General features: G+C 37.0%; 1 protein-coding gene and 1 long non-coding RNA gene across 2 annotated transcripts; one reads left to right on the plus strand and one right to left on the minus strand.

Moving 5' to 3' along the window:
* Positions 1 to 16302, plus strand: LOC136849203 (ileal sodium/bile acid cotransporter-like). The gene is made up of 8 exons (XM_067122349.1): positions 1 to 88; positions 1870 to 2286; positions 2652 to 2834; positions 5469 to 5640; positions 11369 to 11504; positions 12017 to 12098; positions 13009 to 13229; positions 14176 to 16302. Exons 2-8 carry the CDS (start codon positions 1876 to 1878, stop codon positions 14876 to 14878), a joined length of 1908 nt encoding a protein of 635 aa, XP_066978450.1. The 5' UTR covers positions 1 to 88; positions 1870 to 1875; the 3' UTR covers positions 14879 to 16302.
* On the minus strand, positions 9271 to 10495 carry LOC136849204 (uncharacterized). The gene is made up of 3 exons (XR_010856258.1): positions 10364 to 10495; positions 9926 to 10041; positions 9271 to 9403 (listed from the first exon to the last, which is right to left on the minus strand). It is a non-coding gene; the product is annotated as an uncharacterized lncRNA (long non-coding RNA).
* Positions 16303 to 16751: the final 449 nt, after the last annotated feature.

The following is a 16751-nucleotide window of genomic DNA, read 5'->3' on the forward strand; positions in this document are numbered from 1 at the left end:
AAGATAGTTAATCAGTGTGAGAGAGAGAGTGTTCTCGTTTCTTAACCATATGTGATCATCACCTTCTTCTCTTTTAGCTACGCTCAAGGTATGTCAGCTTATTATTCTTTTGTTTGTGAGGCACCGTGAATTAAGGTAAAGGGCAGGCAAACTCATTAGTTACAGATAGTAGATAGTGAGGTAGATTCTCTTTAATGAGTGAGTGTCGGCGAAATTTAGAATTTATTTGTTTCTCAAGCCCCGATGGGACTCATTATGACCCAAACGTGTTTCCCAAAGTGCTGTAAGATTCAAGACTTTAATTTTGGGGATGAGGGATAATTATTCACACTTCTTGTCTTTGGCTGCCATAATACATATACTTTAGAATGGGTTCTGAATAGACTGAATGAACAGCATAGGTTGAAGCACTTTATGAGGGAGGAATAAGGTTTTTCTTATATGTAAGACAACTAGAGGCAGGGCCTCAAACGAATTAAGACTGATAGAAGGTGATATTTATTTTTTTAATTAATATTGAGGTGGGAGAATAAGCAATCAGACGCCCTTTTCTAGCTCGGACGCGAGAAAAACAATACCCTTACGTGAGAGAGAAAATAGAGTTGGTTTAACCGCAAAAGAAGGGGAAATTGCGAGTCTTAAAGTTATAAACAAAAAGAGAACTGGACATATATAAGATGCATGTCATGATTACCTGAGCTGAACGAAGAGAATGTCGTGCTTTTATAACTTAGATACCTACAAATTACCGGAGTTCAGGCTTTACGTTGAAAGTAAAATTAGCCGGTGATTTATAACACAGCAACAAAGCTAGGCCTCACAAGAAAGGTGTAAGGGATCTCACCACTCCAGGTAGGGAAGGCAGAGAATTCCGGATTTTGGGAGTGGGTAGCTTAAAAACCCACATGACTGATCTGATCGACTGATCCTTTACATAGTGACTTCTTTCATGTGTCTTGTATGGATGGCATTGCCAGATATTATAAAAAAAAAATCATTGTGGATGAAGTAGCATGATTTTCTACTTGTGGATTAGAATTCACTATCAGTTGTAAGTTCTCAACAATGACCTTCGCGATTATAACTCGATGCATTTTATTGAAAGAATAAAATTTCTTAACATTTAGAGGATTTGTAATGGCAAACAACACGACGAATTTCTTGTTTTTTTTTTTTTTCTCTCTGATGCCAATCAACAGTCATCCTTTAAGAGTAGGCCTATCCTTTCTTTCGGGGTTAGACATCATTCCTCTTCCCTTCTCTTCTTTTTTTCTGTTTTATTTGGGCCTGGGTTAAATAATAGTACTTGGTGGTCAGTTCCATTAGTCTTTACAATAAAAAAGGAAGTATGTGAAGATTAAACCGTGGTTATAGCCTAAGTCCTAAACGACGTATCTTTTATCAGCGTTAGCAATGATCTGTCTTTCGTTTAATGTACAGTATTTCTAGTTGCCCAATCCACTTGAAGATTTATATCTACCGGTCATCGTTAGTTTTTCTCTGTTGGCTCTAAAAATGAAATGCCTGATGTCTCAGATAGTATTACTGATACGGAATGCTCGTAATGTTACAATAGACTGCAATATTTCTCAATGCGCCATGTGCCGCTGTCTTCATTTTCCTACCTGTTTATGTATTCATAAATTTATTTCTTTTCTGATTTATCTCCACTTACACTAATTTGTTAACTTATTCTCTCCGCTTCCTCATTTCTTCATGTGTGCATCCCGTTCTGTGAAGTCTTGTTTTGCAAGTTAACTACCTTTAGTCTTATTCCATTAGAATCCATATGAATGTTTGTTCATTTCTGAAAAATAATAATAATAATAAATTTATTCTCACCATTTAACACTGGTGGATCTTTTCCAGGTGAACATGAAGTGGATAATCTTCACTCAAGCGCTTCTAGCTTTTGTAACGTCGAGTACTTGCAGTCTCTACCTGGAAACCTTCCACAGTGGGATCTGGAAAGTACCAGAGGACACAGACAACACCTTGAATATATCCTTGAGGTTCAATGCAAGTTCAGAAACAGAACGGGACCTGGAGACCCCGCACGATTTGGGAGCCCTGCTTGTTGTGACGGTCGTTCCAGACGAAGACTGGAAACTGTATTTTGTTAATTCCAGTGCTGTATTCACTGGCCAAGAAGTCAGAGATGAAGTCGTGAAAAATATCACGTTTTCGGGGTACTACTGGGGCCTTACCCAGCTGTCTTTCTACTTGACTCGCAACGATCTGGACTCAGATTTTAAGAATCGTACCCTTTTGCGGGACGATCTGCAGGTAAGATATATTCATCGCATAAAAAGAGGACAGAGAAATTAGAGAAACTTAATTGTTAAAAGAAGTGTTGAACTTTCAAATAAGGTGGACAAATGAGTGCTCTTATAAAAGGATCAAGACACTTAGCTAGTTTGTAAACTATTAGTATGTTTGTGCGTTAGCAAATTAAAAAATCCAATAATACTAATGTAAAGCAACATTAAATGTTCAAATGAACTCAAAAATAGTTCTTCCTGAAGTTTTTTAATTCAAACTATTATGTAGTTAAAGTCGTGTAAAAACATTAACATTTCTTAATACTCAGGCTTCATTTCACCCTAAATGCTATATTAATTTACTTCTTTCTCCTTCCATATCTACTGTAGGTTGTCATTGATCGCCGCTCCAAAGTAGTTGATAACATCTTCATCGCAGTTGCATCAGTCTTTGTGCTCTTCAACAACATAAATATGGGAGCCCAGTTAGATATCAAATTGATCTGGGGTGTTTTAAAGAAGCCTGTTGGTCCCATTTGTGGATTACTCTCACAGTTCATTTGCATGCCAACGGTAAGTCATACAATTAATGTTAGACTATGTGTTAATGTATAAGCATAAGCTTTGCCTCCCACTATCAACAAGCCTCCCCAAAAAAAAAGGGTTTTTGTTACCAAAGACAATCATCTACAAAGAAGTTAATTGAAGTCTTTTGGGGGGATTTCTAAGACTTTGATATAGATATATTTCAAGAGCTCAGATTGGTATGAAAACGACCAGGGTAAATGCTAACGTCAGGTACATTTATGTAGTCTCTAAATTACTTAATACTAAACTGAGTTACTAGTACGGAAAACAAGCCTAGCAAAGCTACTGTTGATTCAAAAATTCTTCTATACAGTAAGCCATGCCGTAGAAAGGTTGTGTTATTTTTAATGCTATAAAAAGACTGTTCATACTCTTATCTAAATTCTTAGCAAAGAGAAACCTTAAAACATTTATGTTCTGAGGTGAGGAGCTGATACTATATTTTAGCATCAGTTATTGGCTTGGCAAATTGTGTAATAATTTCATATTAATCTTTTTTTTATCTCAATGCTGTTAACGCCTAAATTTTCAAAATTCTGTTATTTACAAGTGTCTCTAAGATTACAACATCCGATCTGTTAAGAGTAAGAACCGATCTGGATCCAAAGCCTAGAATGGAATAGGGGCTCCTCCTTTAGTAAGGAGGTACTCTGGAATCAGGCCTGTGAATCCAGGTAAAAAAGCCACAGGAAAAAAGTCACAGAAAAAACGTCACAGGAAAAAAAAGTCACAATAATCTTTCCTAGATAGTGACCCCCAAGGGTTTTAACCCGGTATGTATCCACCTTTGCGGCGCTTTTAGTACAAACCTGTTGGGGATTTCCGTATAAACACAAACGAAAGACTGTAAACATCATAAAGTTAATGACCCCCAGGAGATATTGTGAATTTTTCTCCTGTGACTTTATCACCGGCCACCATAAATTAATGTGACTTTTTTTTCCTGCTACTTTTTTCCTAGCTAAACTGACAATTTTTCCTGTGACTTTTCCTCCTGTGACTTTATTACCGGCTACCAGGCCTGTAGCCTGCTTCTTTAGGAATGACGGTAATATTGGCAGCCAGTATTATTGAAGTTTCTGTCCTGCTTCTGATTGACCAAATTATTTGAATTGCAAACTTCGACGGTTGATGAGTAGCTTAATCTTTGGCCAGTCAGTTTCAGAGATATCGGCTGTGGATATTTACCGTCAGCGCCATAAAAAAGACTATAGTTCAGTGCCCATGACATTTCAATGAGCTTCTTTCCTTTTACCGTCACGGTTTAGAATGCTCTACCTGTATCAGACCTCCTTGACAATTATGATCCTCATGCTTATTATTATTATTATTATTATTATTATTATTATTATTATTATTATTACCTAAAATTTGTAAACATTCATATACGACAATCCTTGAAGATCATTCGGCTGTCTCCACAGAACATAACAGCCGTGTACGCGGAAAAGAGTACAACGAACCACAATAAAACAGATATGAAATGAATGCAAATTAATCAGTAAAAATTTTACATGAATAAAAAATGAATAAATATAAGCATACAGATATAATTATAAACATACACACGCGAAAGAAAATCACAAAACCTTACCGATTTGTCCTTACCAAGTCGAGCGTCGTTAACTGGACCAGGTGAAAAGAGCCAGTTAGAACTGCTCGAGTTGCCTCACAGCTCTGAAAGGAGGATATCAGTTTTAAATAAGAATTACCTAATATCATTTCAGGGACAGCGAGTCACCGTTTTTCTCAAATATCTTTGAAACTAATTATTTGATCGAAATAATACTTTGACACAGTGTACAAGACACCTCCTGCTAATTTTTGGTAATATAGCGCGTTGTCAAATGGTGTTAGTTAAGGCGTTTACTGTTGACTTACATGGTGTTGCCAAGCATCGCCAAACTATGCATTCGAAAGTCCTTTATGCCCATCCCGTCCCTCACTCTTCCTTCCCCTCCTCATCCCTCCCTCAACCCCCTGTCCTGGCCTCCCCGTCTCCGCCACCCTTTTCCTGTCTATGCTGGATAGCGGACTTTCGATTGCGTAGATTGATCCTGCTGACTCATGTGACTATGCCTGTAAAAGTCAAGAGTAAACGCTTTAACTAATATCATTTGACAATGCGTTATATTGCCAAAGAAATTAGCAGGTGTCTTGTACACTGAGTCAAAGTACAATTTCGATCAAATAATTAGTTTGAAAGATATTTGAGAAAAACGATGACTCGCGGTCCCTGAAATGGATAGTAATCTATAAAACTAATCATAGTGGAATATTCTTTGTTTACAAAATACATTTTTAGTTACTTTCCTACTGCAAAATTAGTGTATAGAAACGTCAAGATATCATTAGCGGTGATAATGTTTCCATATTATTTACAATTTATTTAGAAACTTTTAACTTGTCATATTCTTTTAATTTTAGAAAAAGCCCTTTCCTATATTTTTAATCATTGCCTGACTGCCTAGTAAGCTATATAGTCACGTGAATATAGAATAGCTTAGTTTTATTTCACTGCCCAAATTTTCCTGTAACGTTCAATGCGCTTCCCATTCTCATCCAATTTTGTGAAAAGCAGATTTTGATAACCTCGACCACATTGCCCAAATTCTTCAGGTCACGTGGATAATGGGCAGCTTACTCTTTACGGACACATTGCAAAGACTCGGCCTCTTCACGTACGGATGCTGTCCGGGAGGAACAAGTTCCAATTTCTGGACGTTAATGTTTAACGGAGACCTCAACCTATCAATCACCATGACTACCGTCTCATTCGTGGCTGCAATGGGTGAGTTTCGTTTAGCTCTGCAACATATTTATTGTTGTTGTTGTTGTTGTTGTTGTTAGAAGTAATAGCTGCATAAGCAGAAATCAATTTATAATAAAGTTTCTCTTTTTTTCTAACAATTCCCTTGGTGCTGAAAGGTTACGCAATAATTGCTCTATACTCGTACCATCCATGAAAGGTTACGAACACAGAAAGGTTTCCGTTTTGTTAATGGAAATGTATAACATTTTACAAGTAGGGAAATTTACAGTATAGGCGTTAATGTTTCAATGAATTTCGTCAAAGTATGATCACAACAAGAGCTGGAGATGCAATAAATTCTGGTGATGTTGCTGTCTACTTTGATGGGAAAGAAGTGGGCGGAAAAATGGAGAAGCAAAGGATTATTATGACATCTTCCTCGTGGGTATCACTGATTGTCATTAGAAAGGGCAGAACACATTTGTCTTTCAAAGTGCATTGCATTTAGGGGCTGGGCTATTCCTCCTCAGTAAGTCCGGAAGTGTTCTGTCAGGTTGGGTTACAGGTCTTAACGTGACAAGATTATTTCCTATAAGGCCACGTTCATCTTTGTATCCAGAGCTCTTGTGAGTATAGAAGCAGAATTTGATAGGGGTGTTCTTTCTTGTTCATCACTGATAAATATTCTCTAAGGCCCTGTCCACACGGTCGAGCTCTGCTCGGTAAACTTTGCCGCTTTGCGGGCTAAGCCTGTCGTACGCATTTAAGCTGCTGTCCGAACGACGCTGGTTGGTTAGTGAGAGCCTGCTGGCAGTGACTGACACAGGACCGAATATGTACTACAATATGGATCGTAAAAAACCCAAGAAGAAAATCGCGCTGTGTATTGTTGTAGCAATGTGTGCAAAGATAAAAGCGACAAGGCAGAAAAGGACGTGGTGTAAGGAGTGGCTACAAAGAAGAGCAGACATAGGAAGTCATTTGACGATATTGCGGGAACTGAGACATACATGGCTATGAATCAGAGTTCATCAACTATATGAGAATGGACCCTAACAACTTTTATAAACTCTTATCTAAAATGGAACCATATATAAGGAAACAAGATACTACCATGGGGCAGAGTATTTCAGCTGAAGCTCGACTACTGTACATGCAACATTACTATTTCTGTCAACAGGATGCAGCTACCGACCACTACAGTACAGCACTAGGATTTCCAAGCATAATGGACTAGACTGACAGATTTCCGTAGCATTGCGATAAAGGATGTTAATATATTTGTTTTTCAAAGTTCCCATAAGTCATACTTACCTGACTTATTCATTATGAAGGGTAAAATAACGGGAAACTCTTGTTTATTTTCCTTTATTTGTTTATTTGTGAAGGTTTTACATGAAATTGCTCTTTACGGAAACTTTTCAGTAAGTGACGTCTTTATCCGTTTACCAGAAATATTTCCGTCAGTTAACAGCCCTGCTGCTGCTGCTGCAGGCAAAGCCTCGATACTTCGATAAACATTAGGAAAGCCCTACACGAAGCTTTGCTCGCCGTTTCTCCGTTTCTGACGTCACAGAGAGCCAAGTTCGCAAGGCAAAGCTCGATCGTGTGGACGGGCCTAACGAATTTATGGCGGGAATAACTAACCCCACATGGCTGAAGTGCCGCGATGAACAATTGTAAAGACCCGCCTAAACATATGCAGTGATGACATACTGCTTACTCTACTCAAGGGACTAACTCCAGCAGTTTGTACGTACCAGGAGGCCACAGTTCCTTGTTTTTTATACCCGTGTCTTTTTTTTTTTTTTTTTTTTTTTTAAACCAAGGACAATGCGGAGAGGTTTCTGTCGGTGCCTTTCTTGCAGATGTAGGGAAGGACACTAAAATTGTAACGTTTACCTCAATCATATGAATTCTATGACGCCCTACATAATGAGGGTATCACCGATATCCTGAAATAGGTGGCTATGGCAGGTACCCAGAAGACATGCTTTTAAAAATTACACTTATAAAAACAGGCAAAAAAGACATTAGGGAAGGATCCCAAGGCCATAGTGCCTGGATATACAACTGATCCCCGTAGGTGATATAAAGGACCTTATTGGAATGGAATGGGATATTGAGTTTAGGCCATTTAAAGGACAAGCACTGTGACCTATGAAGTCATTCAGCGCTGGAAAGAAAACAGTAGGTAGGTTTGATTGAAAGGCTTTTGATTGAAAGGTGTTAACAGGAGGAAAACCTCGCAGTTGCACTATGAAGTAAGACGGAAGAAATATGAATGGAGGTTGCACAATAAAAGGAATGAAAGGGGGTGCCGCTAGGGTCCGAGGACACGCTGCAAAGAACCTTTAGTAATGCCTACAGTGCACCCCGTGAGGTGCACTACCTCCTTACGGGGAAAGGGCCTTGTTTGTACAGATCCCAAGAAGGTTCCGGGTAGAGTCGTTACGGTATAGTCAGTCGAGGATAAGTACGAGGTTTCGTCGACAAACTTTCTCTCATCGCAGAGGGATTTGTCAAACTTGTGGTGGAGAGCGCTTAATGATTTCTGGTAATTAGGTGGGGAATTGGAGACTAATTGGTTAATTATGGCGATTGACTGATTCTGCCTCTGACAGATGGTATATTTTGATACGTTTAGTCTAGTACGAGGCTTCACGCGTTCCAGGTTTATTAATTTTCATGTAAGCAAAAGCAGTCTTGTGATAGAAAGGCCTCTTAAGTAAGCCTCTTAAGTAATCAAGTGCCAGTTAATTGGCTGCTTATTTTCGCGCATTGCTTATGCCATGCTTCATTTTGAATCTAATTATCCAGCTCACCTCAGTATTAATCTATAAAGATACATGTATCCAGGTTTTTTTTTTTTAAGCCCTTTCAGTTCATTTAGAAACTCAATAATCAACCAAATGTAAAGACAACCGGAGGCCAATGCCTTTAGAGGCATAGGGCACAGGTGGCAGCAATAAAATTAGCGTATGGCCAAATAAGGAATAGACTGTACTAGGGTAGCCCGCTACATTTCTTAGGAAGTTTGTACTTTTTATCCTTAATGCTGCTTGGACAAGACCTATAATACTTTTCTTGCCAGCTTCATAAAACTAATACGAGAGCCTTTTAATAAAAGTTAACTTTCCGGTTTACCATTACCGTACCAAATTACTTAAGCTAGCAGGTATCTTCCTGCACTGTTTTATAGCTTAGCTTAAAGCTTAAAACTCCTAAAAGCTAAAAGCTAACTTACAGTATTAAAACTTAGTTTTTTGCAATAAGCAACAAAATCCAATTCACAGATTTTTTCCAAACTCTGCAATGACCAGTTAAGAGTTTCTCAGACTATTTCTTAAAATCAAACCAGTCCTTATGGAGACATACCACTGCAAGGCACGTCTTCAGAGTCATGTCCACCACCGAATCAATCATGGTTTATATTCAGTAATACACTATTACAAGCGTGTGCACAACTTAAGAGTATTAAAAATAAATTCATGAAGTTTTTATTTTATTGGTTATACAATAACAAGTACTTTATATGAGGATATTTCCCCATTGAGCTCAACAAAAATTACCATTAAGCATTTGAGAGGTCAACTTTAACCATTCCAACGATACACGTAGCGTAGTCAGTATTAACTATTTCAAGCCTTGAGCATTCGGTCCCGCCAGAATATTTTTAGTTTATTAGAGGAAAACTATACTTTCGTTCCCCTTCCCGAGATCCCAGCACTTCCATTCAGTTTCTGCCTTAACGGAGGTTTATCGGAAGCCTAGTTGGTTTGGCATTCACTACCAGCATAACCTGCCAAAAAATTAAAATTAGCCAAATATCCTATTAATGGTTACACAACTTTATGCGCTTTGAAAAATACTAAGTCTTGGCAAAATTAACTACTGAATCAGTGATAAAATGAGGCTATCTTGTGGTAATGAAGAGAAGCATTTAAAAATTTAATTCACAGCTTTAAAATTGTAACTATGGATTCACAAATTTTAAAGATGCGCTCATCTGCAGCTTCGAAAACTAAGATTACGTATTAGCAAATAATTTATTACGTTAATTGCTGCTACAAATTAAATATTTAAGTTTTTTTACTTTAAGAGTTTTATTTTGACATATATTTCCTACTTAAATTAGAAAAAAAATTCCAGTGACCAAGTGCCTATAAAAAAAAAAACCCTAACAAGCCCCCCTCTTGACGTACGGAAGACAAAGTACCGTACGTCAAAAGGAGATCCTCCCCACTTCAGGGGCGCCACCCCTGAAGGGGGAGGATTAGCTTGTAAAGATAATAGAGTAAACTAAAAGAAGAATATTGCTTACCTCTCCGAGAATGAAGGAAAAAAATAGTTACCAAAGATTCCTGGGGTGCACGTATAACCGGAATTATTCCTGGGGTGAAAGACTCGTGTCTACTTCGTCTATCAGTCTTTCAAAATCTAAAAAGGAATAATAGTAGTATTAGTAATGCATGAAGCAAATAAATAATAACGTAATATCAAGTCGGAATGACTGAACAAAGCGTTTAAAACACAGATGTGCAGAGTCACTATTAAACCACAATTAGAGAGTCGTTAATTTCACCATAAAAATCCTTACACAAAACGAAACACGGCTATGTGAAAGTAAGCCGTCCAACTACAAACTCTTAATTCGCATTACACCTTCTGAATAAAAATCCATTGCATAACGAAACCAACAAAGCAACTTCTAAATAACAACTAACACAAACAAAGTCCTAAGACAAAAATAAATCCTTACTGTAAAATACAGCGACCGTGTAAAGCTGGAAACCGTTGACTGCAAACTCACTCCTCCCAGAGTACACCTGGTACATAAACAGCTACTGCGATCAGGGCGATGGTTTGAACGTAAGGTTAACATTTTAGCGGCCAATGACGCTGGAACAGGAGGTGTGTACTTGAATTCACGGACCCTTGAGTCACCGAGAGAATTTCTGCAGCCCTAAATGCGAGCAGGATATTACATAATGATAACAGATCAGGCAAATACTCAGGAAAATTAAATCATCACGAAAAATATAAAAGAATGACAGTAAATGCTAGCTGGCAGGATATGATACGAAGTTACTTCAGTCATATGGGAATAAATGCAATGAGGTGGGGAATCAACAAACGCTTTACTGAGCATTCATATCGAAGCAACTACAAAGAACGAGTTTCAAAATATACTAAATGAAATCACTCTGGGAGTTGAGAATATGAAAAAACTAGAATTGGTATCTCCATCCATCCTGCTGGAGATCAGGCGCAATCGACTCGCTACCAGGCACATATTTACTGATAAGAAGAACGTCATAATGAGTGTTAACAGAAGTGTGTCATGATAGATTTACTCTGCCATATATCTATCTATCTACCTATCTGTCTATCCATATATGTGTGTCCGTGCTTAGGGTGCGCCCTGCTTGCTTCATGCATGTTACGTCCGCGGATCGGCGTCAATAACTTAGGTGTTGTGACGCCAGTTTTATTAGCCACAAATCAATCAGTTACGTCCGCAGATCGCTCCCACCAAAACGCCCGCCACAGTAGCCAGTGGTAAATGGGTACAGCAACCACTGCAATAAAGAAAACGGCCGTGGGGCTAGCAACCGCATTCAAAATGACTTACTGAGAAACCAGAGGGCTGTGCCCTTCTGGAAACCCACACCGTCCAAAGGGGAAAAGGTTCATAATGATTACATACATATATAAACTGAATATACATACTGTATGCGCGTATTCATACATAATTTTCTTTCAGGCATGATGCCTCTCTGGATGTTCACTTTAGGGTCGAGGCTAATGGATGGAGAGGATACCATCGTCATTCCATTCTCGAACTTAGCCATCTCGCTCTTGGCTCTTTCCCTTCCGATCTGCGTTGGTATCATCGTGAGGTAATGACACTTTATCATAAGTTTTCCATCACGTCATTTTAACTGGTGATGAAGGCGTCCCAGCTGAGCATTTTTACGATGATTTTTTTTTTTTTGCTGTTGATAAAGAATGAAATGAACGCGAATAATTATTCTTGGTTCTTTAGTGTCAGTTCTGCTCTTGCCATCATCAGCAAGCACTGAGACTAGAAATCCCACTACATAACAATAAATATCCTTTGAAAACTAAACATTTTCTGAGATTCTCACAATAATGATCTTACTACAAAGAGAATTTAGTACTATTACAATACTGATGATATTGTTAATGCCTGTCATGACTGCACATTGTAATTTAAAGCTGAAACCATGAATAAGTTTTTGTGTCTTCATAAGAACAACTGAATAACTCACCATAAATGGTAATCAACAAGCCCCTTGCAAAAAGGCATATGAAATAACTCGGAGAATGCGAAGGAATAAAAAGCATTACACATGCTGATACATTTTTCGAAAAAGTAATTTACTTCCAGGTTAAAAAGACCCGCCTGGGCAGACAATGGCAAGAAGATATTGAAACCATGTATACTTTTCGTCCTTATATTCTTCCTCACGGTAAGTTCCTGACGCATTGTCTTGTGTGTGTGTTTGTTGTATATATATATGTATATGTATGTATATATATATATATATATATATATATATATATATATATATATATATATATATATATATATAGAATATGATATGTATTTATCCACTATATAGTAGGCCGTCTTCCTAACAAATATCAATGTACAGTTATCTTTTTTTTCTACAACCATCTCCCTCCAAAGAATATTGCAATATGACGCCACAAATATCGTATAACATCCAGTTCACTATACCTTGGGAATAACTTACAACCAAAAAGATTTACAATTGATAAGGGATTGATAAAGGGATTCACGTAATTAATGTTAGGTGTAAGTGGTTCCCAAGGTATAGTGAATTGGATATTAAATGATATTGGTGGCATAACATTCGTGAATATATATATATATATATATATATATATATATATATATATATATATATATATATATTATATATATATATATATATATATATTATTATATATATATATATTATATATATATATATATATATATATATATATATATATATATATATATATATATATATATATATATATATATATATATATATATTTACTACCTATTATCATTGACGACACTATTGACATTTTCGGTGGTGTGCGTATGACTATTAGCTAGACCTAAGTCTTAGTGGAATCAATACTATATATATATATATATATATATATATATATATATATATATATATATATATATATATATATATATATATATATATTATATATATATATACATATATATCTAGACTTTAGTCTTAGTGGAAGGGGCTGAATTTAAAAATCAGCTTTTATTTATAAATCCATAATAGCTGTTGACTCTACTGACCTGATGTTTTTCTCGGGTGTGTGTGTGTGTGTATGTGTCAGGCAGGGATGTACAACTCCTACAAAGTGTTCATGTTGATGAACTGGCACATGATCCTCGCTGGAGTCTTTGTCGTCATCACTGGCTACACCTTCGGGGCACTATTCGCAAAGGTCATGTGTCTGGAAAGGCCACAAGTCATCGCCGTCAGCATAGAGACCGCCATGCAGAACACAGGGGTGGCTGCCATACTTTTAAAGCTCTCTTTGGAATCCCCTTTCAGGTGAGAGAATGTTTTCGGTCGGTGCCGAGTAATGGAATGGAATTGAATATAGAAATGCAGCGTTGAAAGAGAAATTGAATGTAGAAAGGTTTGAAAGACGGATGAAACATGGATGAAAGAGAATGTGAACGGAGGGACAGTAAAAGGAATGAAAGGCGATGCAGCTAGGAGCCGAAGGTTCGCTGCAAAGAACCTTAGGTCTACAGAGGTGCATTGATGGTGCCACCCCTCTGGGAGTACTTTATAGCTACCTATTTCTAACACTTTTTCGTGTTTGTATTACACATGAGCCATGTCTTCGTTCTCACGACTCTCGGTTGATGTAATGAAGAGTCTATAATCTCTAAAGCCTCTTTCTGTTACACCGTATCCCCATTTCTTTTACAATTCACATAATTTACAGTTGCTATCTTTCCTCTTTCTTTAAGATACACTTAAAGTTGTAGCCCAAAACATCCGTAAGTTCTAGGGCTTCAAAGGAGTTTTGACCTATCAGTATCTGTATTCTCCCTTCAAATAGCTCTCTTTCTCTCTCTCTCTGTATCATGATAAGGGAGTAAAGCCTCTCACACCAACAATTTTCGGTTTTATGTAACTTAGACTTGATGCTGAGAGATAACATATTTGACATCTTAATCTGCATCCAAGAAAAAACGTGTAAAATAGTTCAAGTGCTTCAGCGTCTTATGAGTCTTTTTTAATGATTTCATGACAAAAATAGCCTAGTCTCGATTGAAACAGGGAAAGGAACATAAGCGGTATCTACTGTACACCCCTAAACCTTCATTTTCTCACTATGTCTCATATGAGCGACATTTCTAAAATGAACTGAATGAAAAATAATTGTCCTAATCATTGATTTAACTCTTAACCCTGCTCACTTCCACAGACTTCCTTCAGCATTATCTAAATCGGGCACCATAATTCATTTTCTCTTTGTTTTCAGCGACCTGGCATCGATACCGATCTTCGCTACATTCTTCGTGACAGGGCCGCCCCTCTTCTTCGTTTACTTTTCCTACAAGATGATTAAGAGGCTGCGTAACCACTTCGGCTTTGGCGATGCTGAGAAGGATCCACAGGTGGAACGACCAGACTCACCGGAAACCGCGTCATTCCTTCCAAGAGATGAGGGAACAGCGAAGGACGAGGGAAAGAGGGATAATTGCAGTAAAAGAGAGGAAGATGAAGACAGCATATGCAGCATAAAAGAGGAAAATAAAAATGCCATATGTACTATAAGAGAGGAAAATGAAGAAGTTATGTGCAGTACGAAAGAGGAAAATAGAGACGCTATGTGCATTTTAGTAGAGGGAAATGAAGACACTGTATGTATAAAAGAGGAAAATAAAGACGCTATATGCACCGTAAGTGAGGAAAATGAAGACAGTATATGCAGCATAAAAGAGGAAAATGGAGACAGCATATGCAGCATACAAGAGGAAAATGAAGACAGCATATGCAGTATAAAAGAGGAAAATGAAGACACCAAATGCACTATAAAAGAAGACAGCACAAAAGGCGAGGACGAGGAAGATATTGGTGGAGCAAAAGCTGATGATAGAGAGGATAATCAGACTATAATAGTCACGAATATGGAGGATAATAGTAGTAAAAACGATGAACATGTGGAGGATGACCAAAGATAGGAATGTATAATTAAAAATAGTACTACAAGGTATGCGAATAAATAGGATACTGCCGTATAAAAAGAATACAGATTAAGACTGTATTATGAAGTGGCTAAGCAAAAGGTAAATCCAAGGAAATGATCCCGTTTTGAAAAAAAGGAATGATAACTGTAACCCCAAAAACAAGACTGTAAAGGATAAGCTTAAAATAAAAACTACTGAATGAAGGATGATATATAAATACAGTCGATAAAGAGGATGACCGCTGAGGGCCATCTTCAAGAGTAGTTTGATAATTTACTCTTCGCTCGAGATAGCTTGATTAGTGAACCCCTTATCAGAGATCGATAAGTGTGCTCCTTATCAATAATGCTTTGATAACCTCATTTCTCATCATGAGTTGCTTATTAAATGTGCTCTTTACAAAGAGTAATTTGACAAGTTGATAATATTTCAACGGTAGTTTGTAACGTGCATCCGTTACACGGGTTATTTATTCAGTGCAATCAAGTATTTTTAGTTTAGTTTCGCAGTACGCCTTCTTCAACTCATAACTGATAAATGAGTTTTTCTCAATGTTGATTTAATAAACGACTCTTTATCAAGGTTGATTTAATAAATGAGTCTCCATCACGGTTGATTTAATAAATGAGTCTTCATCAAGGATGATTTGATAAATGAGTCTTCAGCAAGGTTGGTTTAATTAATCAGTCTTTATCAAGGTTGTTTTAATAAATGGGTCTCCATCACGGTTGATTTGATGAATGATTCTTTATCAAGGTTAATTTAATAAATGAGTCAACAAGATTGGTTTAATAAATGAGTCTTCATCAAAGCTGATTTAATTAATGAGTCTTCATCAAGATTGATTTAATAAATCAATATTCATTAAGGATGATTTAATAAATAATGAGTCTTCATCATGCGTGATTTAATAAATGAGTCTTCATTAAGGTTGGTTTAATAAACGAGTCTTTATCACGGTTGGTTTAACAAGAGCACACTTTAACACTGTAGCGGCAATATTAAGGATAAACAGACTGAGTGAAACATTTTGATTCTGTAATTTGGAATGGAAAGTTTGATATGAATTCAACATGTATTAGAGCAACTTTCAGTCGTTCTTGAATATATGGACGTGAAAAATGAGTTAACAATGTCACTGAAAAACTCTAAATAGTCGTACGATTGTTCTCTAATTATTGATTATGTTTTTAGCACATTCATGATGAAACAGACCCAATAGCACTGGGTGTGTAATACTTGTTTGGCAAGCGGCAAAAACCATTTCTTAGGATTCAACCTCATTTCTTAGAATGTGTCAAGGATCGAGTCATGACCTTAAGATTTCGATAACTCATCCAGTCATTCTTTTTGTAGCCTGGTACCGTATACAGAATGCAAAACTGAATGTTATTGTAAAAATAAACTATTCGTGTTACTAAGGTCATTTTACTTAAACTCAAAAGACATAGCTTGTCTTTGTAAAACGATACACAATACAGACAATTTTTGCTCTGACTGCGATAACATCCTAAACTACCATGTTAAGGATGAAACCCTCATGCAATTCATTGCACCTTCATAAACATTCACAGAAGTCTTACTAAAGGAGATTATGGCCTTAGGACTTATTCTATAAAAATACATTTGCCTAATGAATCCTAATAATATTAATGATGAAAAGCTCGTATCCCAATATTCCTTTTGTGTTTAACAACACTGTCAAAGCCAAACATATAATTGAGAGCTTTTTAAAACGTTTAACTTCATTCTGAACCAGAAATATCCGGTCCAGAGACAAACTTCCAACTCTTATGTCAATAGAAAGATGATTATGCAAAAAGCTTGTTTCAAACATGCTGCGATAAACAGTTGTTCTGAGTAATCA

Source organism: Macrobrachium rosenbergii, chromosome 20 (assembly GCF_040412425.1).
Source record: "Macrobrachium rosenbergii isolate ZJJX-2024 chromosome 20, ASM4041242v1, whole genome shotgun sequence".
NCBI lineage: Eukaryota > Metazoa > Arthropoda > Malacostraca > Decapoda > Palaemonidae > Macrobrachium > Macrobrachium rosenbergii.